This window comes from Cervus elaphus, chromosome 2 (genome assembly GCF_910594005.1).
Source record: "Cervus elaphus chromosome 2, mCerEla1.1, whole genome shotgun sequence".
Classification (NCBI taxonomy): domain Eukaryota; kingdom Metazoa; phylum Chordata; class Mammalia; order Artiodactyla; family Cervidae; genus Cervus; species Cervus elaphus.
The window spans coordinates 48,391,515-48,408,869 of record NC_057816.1 but is presented as its reverse complement, the minus strand read 5'-3'; the positions used below and the strand labels follow the sequence as shown (position 1 = coordinate 48,408,869).

Below are 17,355 nucleotides of genomic sequence, written 5' to 3'. Positions count from 1 at the left end.
GAATCCCAGGAATTAAGGAGCCTGGGGGGCTGCCGTCTATGGGGTCACTCAGAGTCGGACACAACTGAAGCAACTCAGCAGCAGCAATACCTTTCTAAGAATGGCTATTATCCAAAAACTAAACCAAAAGACAAAAAAAAAAAAAAAAAGAGAGAGAGGAGAGAAAATGCTAGCAAGAATTTGCTACTAGCGTACTAGCGAAGAGAAAACAGAATCTTGGTCCACTGTTGGTGACTGTATAGAAAAAGATGCATAATAATTAACATAGAACTACCGTATGATCTGGTAATCTCACTTTTGAGTACACATCCAAAGGAAATGAAATCAATTTATCTTGAAGAGATATCTGCCCCCCTACATTCATTGCAGTATTATTCACAATAGCCAAGATATGGAAACCATACAAGTATCATAAGTGTCCATTGACAAATGAAAGGATTAAGAATTTTATGAGTATGTATAATAATATATAATATTATTCAGGTATAGAAAAGAAGGAAATCCTGCCATTTGCAACAACATGGATGAATCTTGAGGGCAACATGCTAAATAAACTAAGACAAAGAAAGACAAATGCCATGTCATCTCACTTATATGTGGAATCAGAAAGAATGAGCTCATAGAAGCAGAGTTTAATGGTGGTTTGCAAGGGTTAGGGAGTGAGGGAAGCAGGGAGATATTGGTCTAAGGGTGCAACTTCCAGTTATAAAACAATAAGTTCACCAGTCCAGGTTTGATGCATGATACAAGGTGCTTGGGGCTGGTACACTGGGATGACCCTGAGGGATGGGATGGGGAGGGAGGTGGGAGGGAGGTTCAAGATGGGGAATGCGTATGCACCCATGGCTGATTCATGTCAATGTATGGCAAAAACCACTACAATATTGTAAAATAATTAGCCTCCAATTAAAATAAATAAATAAAGTTTTACAGAAGAAAAAAGAAGACAATAAGTTCTGAAGATCTAATGTACAGCATGGTGACTATAGTTAAAAAATACTCTAGTGTATACTTGAAAGTTTCTGAAGAGTTTATCTTAATGCTCTCACCACACACACACTTGTAACTACATGAGATGACAGATATGTTAACTAACTTTATTGTAATGTTTCCCAATACATGTGTGTATCGAATCATCCCATTGTACACATTAAAATTGTATAGTGTTATAAGTTAATAAAGCTATAAAATAGTATGCCTCAATAAAGGTGGGAAATAGAAGAAAGTAGCAAATTTCATCTCTTTATTAAATGGAGAAGATGATACAAACAGAAGACAAAATTTTCAAATAAGTGCATAAACAGTAGAGGACTATAAGAGCAGCAAAGTCCTGAGGGGCAGGGGTGGTTATTTCCCCATAACGAGTATCATTGTCCAATACTTAGTGTAACTTAGTGGAAGAAGAAGATAGATAAATACACGCATGACAGTGTAAGCATATAAATACACAAATACATACATATGCATACATGCAAAGACATACATACTTAAAAAGTCTTCTCAGGACAAAATTAGAGAATAACTGCGAAAGACTGAATAATACCCCCCAAAGTCACTCAGGCTCTAAACTCTGGAATCTGTGAGTGGACCTTCTATTACAAGGGGACTTTACGGCTGTGATAAGGACTTTGAGATAGGAAGATGATCTGAATACTAAATATAAGTGTCTTTATAAGAGGCAGGCTGGGGAGATTTGTTACAGTGGAGATGAAAATGTGACAATGGACCAGAGACTGGAGTGAGGCTGCTGCAAGTCAGGGAGTGCCAGCAGCCTCCAGAAGCAGGAAGAAAAGAAGGGTGAATGGTTCCTGGCATCTCCAGAAGGAAAGAGCTGTGAGCACTCCTTGTCTCAAGCCCCAGAAGACTCATTTTGCACTTCTTGCCTACAAGGTAATAATTATGAATTGTTATAGACCACTAAGTTTGCGGCAAATTTTTAACAGAAACAATAGGAATATTGAACCTTTTAAAGATGCATGTTCAGAGGCTAAAAAATATGACCACAACTTACTATATTGATTAATCTCTTAGCCAAAGATATGGGGCAAGAATATCACAAGAAAAGCAGAAATCCAGGACATTAGTATTTTTCAAAGCAGCTGTGTATTACTTAGACTGACCTCTCTCTAGGAAAATCATGGGGAAAAGTAGTCATGGTATGGATGCCTCTGGAGCTTTCTCTTAATCCTACAAGGGTAATGTTATAGGCTGTAGTTATACTATACTAGAGGAGAGCAATCTAGTTATTCTGGATGCAGTTACACTAGAGGAGGGTAAATTACGCTGTTTCAGAAAATTGACAGAGGTAAACCTAAATTCCTCTCTTGTCAATCAAAACTGACAAAATTTTATTGAAATGTAAGATAAAGACCTATTTGAATATTATTCAAAAATCACCTAGACCATTTTTCACAAGCTGGTTTACAAAAAAAGGGGTAAAGTTTCACAGAACTGGCAAATATTTGTGTGAGCTATATGGAAGATGCAATGTGCTTAATGTATTAGATATTTTATACAAACAGATGAAGGAAGAGGTCAACAGTGAGTTCAACCACGAAGACAGAGAGACCAGGGTGGAAATCAAATATTAATGATTCCATCATCAGTTCAGTTCACTCGCTCAGTTGTGTCCAACTCTGCGACTGATGGACTGCAGCAAGTCAGCCTCCCCAGTACATCATAGGGGGTCACATCACACACAGGGTCAGTGCAGTTCAGTCTCGATCGTGTCCAACTATCTGCGACCCCATGAATCACAGCGCACCAGGCCTCCCTGTCCATCACCAACTCCCGGAGTCCACCCAAACCCATGTCCATTGAGCCAGTGATGCCATCCAACCATCTCATCCTCTGTCGTCCCCTTCTCCTCCTGCCCTCAATCTTTCCCAGCATCAGGGTCTTTTCCAATGAGTCAGCTCTTCGCATCAGGTAGGCAAAGTATTGGAGTTTCAGCTTCAGCATCAGTCCTTCCAATGAACACCCAGGACTGATCTCCTTTAGGATGGACTTGTTCGAACTCTTGGCAGTCCAAGGGACTCTCAATAGTTTTCTCCAACATCACAATTCAAAAGCATCAATTCTTCGGCACTCAGCTTTCTTTATAGTCCAACTCTCACATCCATACATGACCGCTGGAGAAACCATAGCCTTGACTAGACAGACCTTTGTTGGCAAAGTAATGTCTCTGATTTTAATATGCTGTCTAGGTTGGTCATAACTTTCCTTCCAAGGGGTAAGCATCTTTTAATTTCATGGCTGCAATCACCATCTGCAGTGATTTTGGAGCCCCAAAACATAGTCTGACACTGTTTCCTCATCTATTTGCCATGAAGTGATGAGATCAGATGCCATGATCTTAGTTTTCTGAATGTTGAGCTTTAGCCAACTTTTTCACTCTCCTCTTTCACTTTCATCAAGAGGCTCTTTAGCTCTTCTTCACCTTCTGCCATAAGTGTAGTATCATCTGCATATCTGAGGTTATTGATATTTCTCCCGGCAATCTTAATTCCAGCTTGTGCTTCCTCCAGCCCAGCGTTTCTCATGATGTACTCTGCATAGAAGTTAAATAAGCCGAATGACAATATACAGCCTTGATGTACTCCTTTTCCTATTTGGAACCAGTCTGTTGTTCTATGTCCAGTTCTAACTGTTGCTTCCTGACCTGCATACAGGTTTCTCAAGAGGCAGGTCAAGTGGTCTGGTATTCTGATCTCTTTCAGAATTTTCCGAAGTTGTGGTGATCCACACAGTCAAAGGCTTTGGCATTGTCAAAAAAGCAGGAATAGATGTTTTTTCAGGAGCTTTCTTGCTTTTTCAATGATCCAGAGGATGCTGGCAAGTTGATCTCTTGTTCCTCTGCCTTTTCTAAAACCAGTTGGAACATCTGGAAGTTCATGGTTCATGTATTGCTGTCGCAGCTGAATGTAAATTGACTTGTGCCCTGTTTATTATAACTCAAACATGAAATATATCTCTGACAAGATGCTTTCTAGGAAAATAATTACGACACAGGGCATATCAGGTGTGAAAAAAGTTGGAAAATTATATCTGAATCTTTTAAATATTTTGATAAATGGTAAGTAAATCCAAGAAAGAATAGATATTAAACATATACTCAAGAATCAGACAAACCAAATTGCAAAGAAAACTATGTAAGAAAACTTCCAATTCTAGACATCATTATATATATATATATATATATATATATATATATATATATATATGTATATATATATAAAGACTCTTTTCCCTTAGCTTTAGTTTAGTGTCATTCATTCCAGGAGCATTTTAATTACATGGAAACAAAGCCTAGCAGCCAATTTCAAGTCACACTTTTCTGTGTAATTCCGAGACCTGCCATTTGCCTTAATGATCTGTTTTGATGCTTGTGAGGAAAATGTTGTTAGTGGTCCTCCAGGGCTTGAGTCCCCAGGGCTACAGGCTCAGATGTAAGAGCGTTGATCTCCCAGTTATACTCAGCCCACAGGGAAACAGGACAGTGGAGACCTGCTTCTCTGTTGCAGGTAAGTTTTTGACATTGTTTATGACACAGTAAAAATATTATTTTCTTGAAATGGTAACTGAGGTCTTCTTTTCCCTTTCCTTTTTGTGTTAAATCAGTGTAAATGCTAGCCAATTCTGAGCCCAATAATATTAAAGAAAGAAATTAGCAATCATGTTTCAAGACTGACAACTGTTTCACAAAGAAGAGAATAAACTTGCTACTGGGAAATGGACATGTATACATAATTATTTATGTGTAGTTTAAATTGCTATATAAACTTTTACAAAAATGAGAAGTAGTTAATTCTGAGAGAACTCCTACCTGATAAATCTTGAGACCCTTAAGAGACATGTATACAATGTCTAGGTTTGTAATAGAAGTTAATCCATAAGCTATAAATCCTGTTAAAGTGTACACTCCACTTAGAATTCCAAATGAGTCATTGTTCTCCTCAGCAGTGAAGCTGTCCCAGGAGAGAAGTATCCTTTACTGAACAGAACATGCCAAAATGGGATCGCTGTGCTCTCGTTTTAGATGTCTCTCTTATTTTTCCTCATACTTAGAAGACAAACATATTCTCTTCAAGGTTTTAATTGATTTGTGTATGCACACAAAATACAATAACAATATATGTTTTTCTTTGAAGCAAACATCTCACATTTTTCTTAGATACTTTTATTCACTTACACATTCATGTGCAATTATTTTCTATCAGTTATGTGCATACTGTGCTACTAGCTGTACTCACTTCAATGTGTTAAGTATTTCTGAGGAAAATACCAGCTGCAATGGATATGCAAAAACAGTTCAGAGACTCAGTTGGATTGGCAGATCCATCCACAGTAGTTATCCATATAAGGAATGTTGTAAATGGAAAAAGTTAGAACTAATAACTCCTTTCATTTTATTTTGTACATTATAGAAAGTCATAATATGATTTTCACTTATTTCTGTAAATCTCCTCTTTGTCAAGAAAAATTCCCTTCTCCCATCCTTTCTTTTCAAAGGCATCATAGTGATGACTGCAAGAAATCTGAGTCTGGAGACAACATTTGCCCTCTTGGGTTTCACAGATTACCCAGAGCTTCAGATTCCTCTCTTCCTCATGTTTCTGATCATGTACATTATCACCGTGGTAGGAAATCTGGGCATGATGATAATCATCAAAATTAACCCTAAGTTTCACACCCCCATGTACTTTTTCCTTAGTCATCTTTCTTTTGTTGATTTTTGTTACTCTTCCATTGTTACTCCCAAGCTGCTCGAGAACTTGGTCATGGCCGATAAGAGCATCTTCTACAGTAGCTGCATGCTGCAGTACTTCCTGTCCTGCACGGCTGTGGTGACTGAGTCCTTCTTGCTGGCAGTGATGGCCTATGACCGCTTCGTGGCCATCTGTAACCCTCTGCTTTACACAGTGGTCATGTCACAGAGGCTGTGTGCCCTGCTGGTGGCTGGGTCATATCTCTGGGGCATGTTTGGCCCATTGGTACTCCTTTGCTATGCCCTCCAATTAAACTTTTCTGGACATAAGTTGATCAACCACTTTTTCTGTGAATACACTGCTCTCATTGCTGTCTCAAACTCCAATACACACATCCCCCTCCTGCTGCTCTTTGGCTTCGCCACCTTCAATGAGGTGAGTACACTTCTGATCATCCTCACTTCCTATGTCTTTATTTTTGTCACTGTGCTAAACATCCGTTCTGCCAGTGGACGTCGCAAAGCTTTCTCCACCTGTGCATCTCACCTGACTGCCATTACCATCTTCCACGGGACCATCCTTTCTCTCTACTGTGTACCCAATTCCAAGAACTCTCGACAAACCGTCAAGGTGGCCTCTGTGTTCTATACAGTGGTCAACCCCATGCTGAACCCTCTGATCTACAGCCTGAGGAACAAAGATGTGAAGGATGCCTTCCGAAAATTAATAGACACAAAAGCTTCATTTCACTGAACCAATGTCCAAAGAAGTTTTCAATCTCCATTAACAATGGGAAAGAGCTTTCCAAGATGTGTAGCATATATTTACATAAGGATTTTACAGATGGCTAAGATATTAATCTATTAAACTGTTCCCCTTAAATATAAATTTTTGACAAAGGAACATTTTTTCTTTCTTCCTGCAGTACCTAAAATAGTACTTATCTCTGGGTAAGCCTATAATAAACATGTCTAAACATGAATGAATAAATGAACGAGTAATTTTGTGTCCTCTTAGGTACTTAGTATTAAGTACTGCTTATTATATAGCAATTAAACATGCCTGCTATCCTTCCACATAGAATAAATTTGACAAAAACAATGAAATTTGAAAGTTAGAAAATTTAACATATTGTTGATGTCATTCCACCTTTCTAATATTCTTCTAAAATGTTGTTTTATGTGGTTTAAATACAGTTAATCAAACAGAACTGCATATTTATATTACTCAGTTTATGACTAATGACTATGAAATAAATGTCAATAAATTTTTATATTTAAATCAATTATTTAAAACACCTGCCATGTCTATAAGTCTAACATAAACAAATATGCAATGCAGCTTTCCTGTGAATGTGTTTTCCAGACATATAAAGGGTCACTGCCAATGATGCTCTTTATAGATTTCGGTTTTGTGTTTTTGTCATGAGACTCCCTTTTTCAGTTCAGTTCAGTTCAGTTCAGTCACTCAGTCGTGTCTGACTCTTTGTGACCCCATGAAACGCAGCATGCCAGGCCTCCCTGTCCATCACCAACTCCCGGAGTCCACCCAAACCCATGTCCATTGAGTCGGTGATGCCATCCAACCATCTCATCCTCTGTCGTCCCCTTCTCCTCCTGCCCTCAATCTTTCCCAGCATCAGGGTATTTTCAAATAAGTCAGCTTCTCACATATTGGAGTTTCAGCTTCAACATCTGTCCTACCAGTGAACACCCAGGACTGATTTCCTTTAGGATGGACTAGTTGGATCTCCTTATAGTCCAAGGGACTCTCAAGAGTCTTATCCAACACCACAGTTCAAAAGCATCAATTCTTCAGCACTCAGCTTTCTTTACAGTCCAACTCTCACATCCATACATGACCACTGGAAAGACCATGGCTTTGACGAGACGGAACTTTGTTGACAAAGTAATATCTCTGCTTTTTAATATGCTGCCTAGCTTGGTCATAACTTCCCTACCAAGCAGTAAGCGTCTTTTACTTTCATGGTTGCAATCACCATCTGCAGTGATTTTGGAGCCCAGAAAAATAGTCAGCCACTGTTTCCCCATCTATTTGCCATGAAGTGATCAGACCGGATGCCGTGATCTTAGTTTTCTAAATGTTGAACTTTAAGCCAAGTTTTTCACTCTCCTCTTTCACTTTCATCAAGAGGCCCTTTAGTTCTTTTTCACTTTCTGCCATAAGGGTGGTGTCATCTGCATATCTGAGGTTATTGATATTTCTCCCGGCAATCTTGATTCCAGCTTGTGCTTCCTCCAGCCCAGTGTTTCTCATGATGCACTCTGCTTATAAGTTAAATAAGTAGGGTGACAATATACAGCCTTGACAATATATGCCTTCTTCAGATCATACTTTTTGTGAAAACAAGTTTAGGGTGTATTAAGAATTTCAAACTAATGACAATCTATTAATATTCAATTTCAAAACATCACTCTATTGGGTAAAACACATCTAATGTCATAATTTTCCATAACATAAATATATATGTATATATATAATTATATCTATATATCTATATTTATATTTATGTGTCAGAGAGAAATAAGAAGTCAAACCATAGGTTTGAAGCACAGTTTAGGCTTCTTGGAAAGCAATATTCCACAATGTTGTTGTGTTTTTGGTTTTGCAAAATTGATTTTGCTTTTCTAATTGAGGTAGTTCACAGGGTATTATGTGAATGGAAAAGAGGATTCTTTGCTTCTGGAAAAATGACAGAAAAGGAATAGTGAGAATGCCAGAGAGAAAGAAGATACAGAAACACTCTTCAAACTCAGGAACTTATCAGATGGGTCAATTTAGGGAAGGCCACATAAATTGTCGAGAATTTGGAAACCAATTACCTGTAACTAATTATATTCAAGGAATTCTTGAAGCATTTTGTATATCCAAAGACACAAACCACAGCCTATCCTTTGAGCACTGTTGGTTTAGGGTTTATTCATATAGTTAAAGAAGGAGCAGACGTGGGACAGATCCTTCAGGCAAACCCATTAGATGGTCTCTGCACTAAGCAGGAGGGATGCCATTCAGAACTCTGTAGTAGCTCTGTTCTCCCACACAGGGTCACATGGATGGCAGAAACCCAAATGCAGCATTCAGGCTCATCCTATCAGGGATGATTTTGTGCAAGCGAGAGCTGTCTTTGCCTCAGTCACCTTAATAGTAAAGGTAATAACTGTACTTACCTAACGTATTTTAATAAAAATCAAATATGTTATTAGTTGTATTCAGAACACGCAAAGTATGTGTAATCAGCTATTATTATTCTCAGGAAAGGAGGCTCAATATTCTTAGTCTTCTCTGATATTTGGCAAAACTCTGGTGTGACTTCAGACACTAAGCCCTCAAAGAAGAAGATTTTGTATGTGACAGGCAAAGTTTAGAAGTCCTATTATATTTCATAATGACAGCGTAGGTCCTGGTGAACAGAGCAATGTTTGAATGCAGCCTACGATGGTCTACAGTTCGTCACAACCTCTGGAGTGAATCATGTTTGATTATGTTAATAATAGCATGTACCCCACTTGAGATAGTTTTATCCCTCTTTTATCTCATAAAACTCATTTGAGTCCCAAGATGATGTTGCTTTCTTGATATTCTGCTGAGGGCGTACAGAGATCAATGATTGGTTTCAGAAGCTTAAGGAATATGGGCCCCAGAGACAGACACAAATAAAATCATAGAGTCTGTATCATTTTGACTCCTACCATCTTCAGAAACAAAAGAAGCAATGTCTATCCCATAAGTTGGTTGGTAGGATGACACTCTGATTTGGGGGGAGTTGGAGAGCAGTGGTACTGATTTATTTTTAAGCTTCTGTATTTAGTTCTCTCTTAGAGGGTATTTTAAGAAATGTCATGTTGCAGACACTCTTTTATGAAAGTATTTTTTGGAGGAAAAATCTCGAAGAGAAATTATAGCAATTTAATCTGCAAAACCAAATATTTTGTAATAGCTATTAGTGTAAGAGGAAAATGAGTGTGAACAAAGTGGGAAGAATGCTTGATTTCTCCTACCTTCGCACTTCCTCCTCTGTCACATTAACTCCCTCCAGGGAACCTGGGAAAGACCACAGGGAGATTCTCCGGACAGCCACTCAGAGGCCGAGAGTGGCAGTAAGGGGTCCTCAGAACTGGTTTTTTGTTGTTGTTGTGTTGTTGTTTAGTCACTCAGTTGTGTCTGACCCTTTTGAGACCCCATGGACTGTAGCCCTCCAAGCCCTTTTGTCTATGGGATTCCCCAGGCAAGAATACAGAAGCGGGTTGCCATTTCCTCCTCCAGGGGATTATCCTGGCCCAGAGATTAGACATGTGTCTCCATGTCTCCTGCATTGCAGGAAGATTCTTTACTGCTGAGGCACTAGTGAAGTCCCAGAACTGTTCATGGAAGAACAGAAACATGAGACCAACCTCTGAAGCGGACACGAGAAGAACAGAGGCGTCTCTCCACAGCAGGTTTCTTATCCCTGGTACAAATGACATTTTGAGTTTTAGTCCAGAGCCTCTTTCATCCAAGATAAACCAACTCATGCCTCTAAAGCATTTAAAATTACCAACGGTCAGGAGGGAGAGGAAATGAGCATGTTCTTATCCTCTGTTGGTATTTTCTATGTATGATATGCCTTATCTTTATCTTTAAAAAATCCCACCTTCCTTCTCCAATGCAACCCATAACAAGATTCTCCATTGCTTTTTCTTTGTAAAAAATTGTTATAAAATAGTTATGCTTCATTGATGTTGTAATGATTGGATATATGATGAAATTTATGTACATATATAATATTTTATCTGTGCAATCTGGCTTAGCATTTGTCACTTGCCACTTTTCATGGTCATTAATAAAGTCTTTAACAATTCATCAAAAAGCTGCACAATTTATATATATATATATATGAAAAACTATGGATATATAGTATAAATATGAAACTCTAGCATATATATATATATATATATATATATATGTTAGTCACTCAGTTGTGTACAACTCTTAGCAACTCCATGAACTGTAACCCCACAGGCTCTTCTGCTCACGGAATTCTCTAGGCAAGAATACTGGAGTGCGTAGCCATTCCCTTCTCCAGGGGATCTTCACAACTCAGGGATGGAACCTGGACCTCCCACATGCAGGCAGATTCTCTACCATCTGAGCCACCAGGGAAGTCCTGTATATAAACATATACCATAACTTTGATTATTTCTTTGAGATTTACACCGTATCTCTAAGTTTCACTTTCATAAATAATGGTGCAATGCAGCAGCAAGCATTTCTGTTAATTTCATATTCACACCTTTGTTGTCCCTGGTGACTCAGATGGTAAAGGGTCTGCCTACAATGCAGGAGACCCAGTTTAGATCTTGAGTGGGGAAGATCCCCTGGAGAAGGGAATGGAAACCCACTCCAGTATTCTTGCCTGAAGAATCCCATAGACAGAAAAGTCTCATCCATAGGGTGGCAAAGATTCAGACACAACTAAGCGACTAACACTTTCTCTTTCTTTGTTTAGAACTTCAAATAAATCTAAAGCAGTGAATTTGCATATTGAATTGTATAGTGTAATTAACAAAATCACTACACTAACTTTATAGAAAAGTATGCATTATCATGTCTTTTTTAAGAGAGGCGAAACTGAATCAAGGATGATGTAATGCAGAATAATTATTAATATTTTACTTCATACCCAGTAAATTAGGAACATGGAAAAGGAAAACTGCACTGCTGTGACAGACTCCACCCTCCTCGGATTCTCAGATGCCGCTGAGCTCAGAGTCTTCCTCTTCCTGCTGTTTCTTTCCACCTATGGAGCCACAATTTTGGGAAACCTGGGCATGATTGCCCTGATTCAGGTCAGCTCTCGACTCCACACCCCCATGTACTTTTTCCTCAGCCACTTGTCCTTTGTGGATTTCTGTTACTCCGTGACCATCATGCCGCAGATTCTAGCTAACATCTTAAATGAAGACAGAGCCTTTTCCTTCCTGGAATGTGCTGTGCAATTCTACCTGTTTTGCACATTTGTGGTAACTGAGGTCATTCTGCTGGCAGTGATGGCCTATGACTGCCTTGTGGCCATCTGTGACCCACCGCTCTACATGGCCACCATGTCCCAGAATCTCTGCGTGGAGCTGGTGTCCTGTTGCTATCTCAATGGTGTTATGTGTTCTCTGATTCACTTGTGTTTAGCTCTTCAGATCCCATCCTACAGATCAAATGTGATCAACCATTTCTTTTGTGATCTCCCCCCATCTTGTCTCTTACTTGTTCTGATGTCACTGTGAGTCAGTGGCGCTATACTCTGTGGCCATTTTTTGTGAGATCATCACCATCATGGTCATCCTCATGTCCTACTTGTTTATTCTTATCACCATCCTGAGGATGTGCTCTGCAGAGGGAAAGTGCAAAGCCTTTTCCACCTGTGCTTCCCACCTTGCAGCCATCATTGTCTTTCATGGAACAATCCTTTTCATTTATTGTCGGCCCCAATCTGGCAACAGCATGAATACTGACAAAGTGGCCACAGTGTTCTACACTGTAGTGATCCCTATGCTGAACCCCCTGATCTACAGTCTGAGGAACAAAGATGTGAAAGAAGCTCTCAGAAAACTAGTGAGCTCCAAAATATTTTCCCAGAGAATATTTTCCTAGCAGGACTCAGGGTTCCAAATTGGAGGCAGGTGAAAGGGTGATGATGTGCTGTAATGTTGGAAAGGGTAAACAGAAGTGGGTAGCTATGAATGAGTCTTTTTGACTCACTTTTCTTTGTACCTTGTATCCTGTCAATTTGAGTTGAGCATATATCAAAATTCTCAGCCTGCTTCCTTGCTCTTATTCAATCTAAAATTCTTTAAATGGTTCTGCGCAATGGACTGTTAAAACACACATTTAGTTTGCTGTAAAACTTTCATAAACTTATTAAAGAACTCATACTTTATTTCTCTATCCATTATGGAAACTATGATTTATTTCAAAATTGAATGGCTGTTATTTTGCAGTGAAGAGCATATGTTTGATTTTATGCACAAATGAGCATATTCTGAAATTCTGTTCCACTCCAGTAGCTTGTTTAATTCCTTTAGAGTTTTTTGATGGAATACACATTGTAAGCAGAACTATCTTTCAAATTACAGGAATTAGACCTTGTTCAGGATATTTCTGTCATACAGAAAATTATAATTTATAATTCTAACATCACAAGCTTATAATTCAGTGTTTCTTTGTTAGCTTCTTTTGAATTTTTTAGGTCATTAGGTAATATTTAGCTGAGAAATATATGAATTGAGAAGCAAGCAGGCAAGCAATAAGAAAAAACACTAGTTTTATTGCATATTTTGTCTGTGTCATTGTATGTGATTTTAGAAAAATCTACCATATATATATATATATATATCAAAACATCAAATTTATATCTTACATATATAAAAATTCCATTTATCAATTATACTTTAGTAAATCTAAAAGAAATTAAAAGCATAAGACAATGCACTTAAAAAAGAGAAACGTTTGCTGTGCAATCTAGATAACTTTTGCTATGATGTCATTATCCAACAGTTTTGGAGTCTCTGGGAATGATAATGGGGTTTGGTGAGAAGGTGACAGCTAAACTGTTGATTTACTTTCATATACAATGTTTCTAAATCTGTTATTGATTTTTCCTCATGTTTTCAAGAAATATAAATTGCATCAGGAAACAATAATTAGCTTTAATTGCTTGTTCTGTGCCTCCGAAGAAGAAGGCAAGGGATTCTCTCTAGGGCCTTGTGCTGCAGGGAGTGGAGGAGACATAAGGGTCTCAGCCTTCCCAGTAGATCAACAAGTCCTCTGGAGGGTAGAGTGGGGCTGCCTTTCCCACAGTCCCATGTAGAATATCTAATAGGTACCTTAGCTTCAGTTGTTTCTTCATGAGACAAATCACTTGAGGGAATTTTTGAGTCATGGAAAACATTACATATCAGGAACAGGAAGTGCATACTTCCCTGAAAGATATATAGAAGGGCCTGGCTTACTGAACTCCTTCATAGCAGTGCCCTGAGCAAGTGTTTCCTGGGAGTGTGAGGACACAGGGACCCTGAGACTCTTTGGTGCATGGCTCTCTGCTTCTGCCAATTCGAGGTAGAATTGTGCAAGGGAGGATAGACAGGTATTTAACCAAAATTGAATTCAAAAGAATGTACACCCAGGGCTGATATCCTTTTGGTAAGGTCACCTCTAAATAAGATTTTAAAGCATGGAAAAAAACAAGTGCTGACTCATAAGACCACACACAAAAACAAAGGGAAGAAATTGTAAGGATAAACATTTTAGATACCATGCTTACCAGGATTGATGGTAATACATATTACTTATATAATAGCATTTGGGAGATAAGGAAACATATATTTAATTGCATGTAAGTTAACTAGAAGGACATGGAAATTTACCAAAATCGAGTAAAGATGGTCAGTGGTTTATTCACTCCCCCTCACCTCCCAAGGGGACAGTAGACAATTCTGGAGGCATTTTCAGTGTCACAGTGCAGGAATCAAGGGTGAAGGTACTATCATCCAGTGGACAGAGGCCAGAGAAGCTGCTCTGCCTAGCACTGTGCACAGGATACCTCCCCATAAAAAGAATAATCCAGTCCAAAATGTCAATAGTGCCATGGTTGAAAAACTCTGAAAAAGATCACTGATAAAGAGTTCTATAATAGTGAGAATTGACTTGGAAAGATTGCCTTCTGACTGATCCTGAAATATCCTTGGATATCTGAAAATATAAAACCATCAAAGGTTCTTTCTGTTATATGGAATCTCTAGCCTCTAGTGCTAACATATCTAAAACTATCTGTTTCTATGGAGAAGGAAATGGCAACTCACCCCAATATTTTTGTTTGAAAAATCCCATGGACTGAGGAGTCTGGCAGGATACAGTCCATGGGGTCACAAGAGTTGGACACGATACAAGCAACTTAGCACATCTGGTTCTGACCTTATCAGAAATGTTAATCTGAGAAAGAAATATTCATTTTAAAGAAATATGATTAAGAGAATACCTGATATACATGACTTTACTAAAACGAGGACAGCTACAAGTGAACTGGGATGTGTTGATCATGATAGCTTTCAGAATTACTTGAACCGTTAATATCCAACACAATTGCTGATTGCTATCAGACATTCATTAAAACCTTCTGCACAGGAAAGGAAACAAACGGAATGAAGAAGCAACAGAAATAGAACAATATTTGCAATCTATATATTAAAATGTTAATTTCTAATATGCATATAAAGAACTCATACAACTCAGTAGCAAAAATGAACACAGCACAACAAAAATAAAAACTAATAGCCCAGTTAAAAAGTTATCTAAACACAAGATTTAGATTTTTTTCTGATATGCAAATGGCCAGTAAGTATATTAAAATGAGAAAAATATATTCAGTGTTACTAAGCATCAGGAAGAAGAAAATCAAAACCACAAAGAGATCAAATCACACTTGTCAGGATGACAATCATCAAAAAACAAAACTAAAAATAAGTGAGTGTTGGTAAACATATGGAAAATTGGAACCCTTTTATACTGTTTCTGGGATGTAAAATCATGCAGATGCTGTGAAATAGTATGGTAGTTTTTCACAGTATAAAAATAATTAAATATATGATCCAGTAATCCTGCTTCTGAATATTTATCCAAAATAAGTAAAATCATGATTCCAAAGAGATATTAGCATTCTTGTGTTCATTGCAGAACTATTCACAATAGCCAAGAAATGGAAATAACATAAATGGACCAAAAAGTGAATAAAGAAAGAGTGGCATGTAGATAAAATGGCATACAATTCACCCTTTTAAAAAGATGGAAATTTTGCAATGTAACCAGATGGATGACCATATGCTTAGTGAAATATATCAGCCACAGAAAGATAAATACTGTATGATTCCATTTATATGTTCATGGAATCATAAAGTGGAGTGATAGATGTCACAGGCAAGAGGAGGGAGCAATGGGAAGTTACCAATCAAAGGTCATAAAATTTCATTTAAGCTAGATGAATAAGTTCTAAAGATGTACTGCACAAAAATCACATCTGTAGTCAACAAAACTGTATTTTACACCTAAAATATCTTAATTGGGCAGGTCTTATGTGAAATGTTCTTACCACAATAAAATAAAAATTAAAAAGAAATATTAGTACAATATAATCACTAAAATCTAAATTTTACTTGGATTCCATCAGTTTTTCCCCATTAATTCTCTTTATTCTCTTGGACCCAATCCAGGTACTACACTGTATTGTCATCATGTCTCCCAAATGTCTGACCTGTCCTGTGTCAGGTTTTGAATATTATTTTATTTTATTTTTATTTTTCAGCTTCAATAATTTTAAGGAGTGCTAATGAGGTATCCTGTAGAATGCCTGCAAATATGGCTTTGCCTAATAATTTTCTCGTGTTAAGACCGAAGTAGAGGTTTTGGGGAAAGAGCATCACAAAGGTGAAGTTTCTCATCACATCATATCAGGGAATAAATGATGCCCACACGACCCTACTGGAGATGCTCACCTTTCTCTTTTACTTCAGATAGTGTTGGTCATGTTTACTAAACTTGAATGTGAGATTCGAAATGCAGTTAATATCAATCACATCTAATGTGTTCATGTTCCTTATTTACATTCTATAGTTCATGAGTTCTTCAATGAATTTGTGTTATTTCAATAATTCAGTAGACAAAAATAATTAATGGAATGGATGTGATGGTGCAATCGAACAGACATTTATTTTAAAGGGAACTCATCATTTTCCAAACTTAATATTTAACTTTGTAAATATCTCTGTTTTAAGCCTCAATGAATCATGGTGATATTAAAGGTGGATCTTCATACTTCTCCCATATGTTAGACTAAAAGTGTGGAGAAACAGGATTATGCCTGGCATATTGTATCATTTGATTAATATTTGATAATGATGACTTCTGTAGTTACATAATTTTGTTAACCGTAAAAACATATCAGAGTGATGAAGAGTCTGAGAGGAGTGACGTTAACCTACAAGTGTTCGTGTGAAATGCCCCCAACACTGCGGCAGGTTTTCCAGAACACAAGAAAGAATTACATCAGAGAATTGTGATTAGTTTTAATTATTTCAAGGTTTTAAGAGAATGAGACAACAGACAGTCTCTAGGGTTTATGCCCCAGGGTTGTGACTCTAGATATAAAACTATATCCATCAGTCCCAAACAAGAGAGATCCTGCTTTTACCCATCAGCAGGTATCTACAATAGACAGCTCGTGGGAAGCTGCTGTGTAACTCAGGAGTTCAGCCTGACACTCCGTGATGACCTAGGAGGTGCCATGGGAGGGAGGGGGGAGGTTCAAGGGGGAGGGCGTATATTATATATCCCCTGCAATTAAAAATAAAATTTGAAAAGATTCTAAAGAAAAATTAATATTATTCTCCATGTAGGGTATGTAGAAAAAAAGGTGTGTGGGGAAATTTACCATTTAGACATAGAGAGTCCTTGAGTAATACCGAGTCATTGTAAAAGCTAGCAATCTGAACTGTAAAGGAAGGGGACGTGCACTCAGCCTCCAGAGCTTTGTATTAGAGCTGGACCAGCTGAGCCCCTGAATTATAGCCCCATAAACAACAGGGCAAAGTAATGTCTCTGCTTT

The 17,355-nt window shown here is 37.9% G+C and overlaps 1 protein-coding gene and 1 pseudogene across 1 annotated transcript; both read left to right on the top strand.

Annotated features, from left to right (window-relative positions):
* Positions 1-5,522: 5,522 nt before the first annotated feature.
* Positions 5,523-6,461, top strand: LOC122705860 (olfactory receptor 5D14). The gene has a single exon (XM_043921124.1). It carries the CDS (start codon positions 5,523-5,525, stop codon positions 6,459-6,461), a length of 939 nt encoding a protein of 312 aa, XP_043777059.1.
* Positions 6,462-11,404: 4,943 nt separating this feature from the next.
* On the top strand, positions 11,405-12,353 carry LOC122705849 (annotated as a pseudogene).
* Positions 12,354-17,355: the final 5,002 nt, after the last annotated feature.

Bases quoted from the DNA above. Each gene is read 5' to 3' on its own strand.
- LOC122705860 (XM_043921124.1), top strand. From the start codon at position 5,523: ATGACTGCAAGAAATCTGAGTCTGGAGACAACATTTGCCCTCTTGGGT.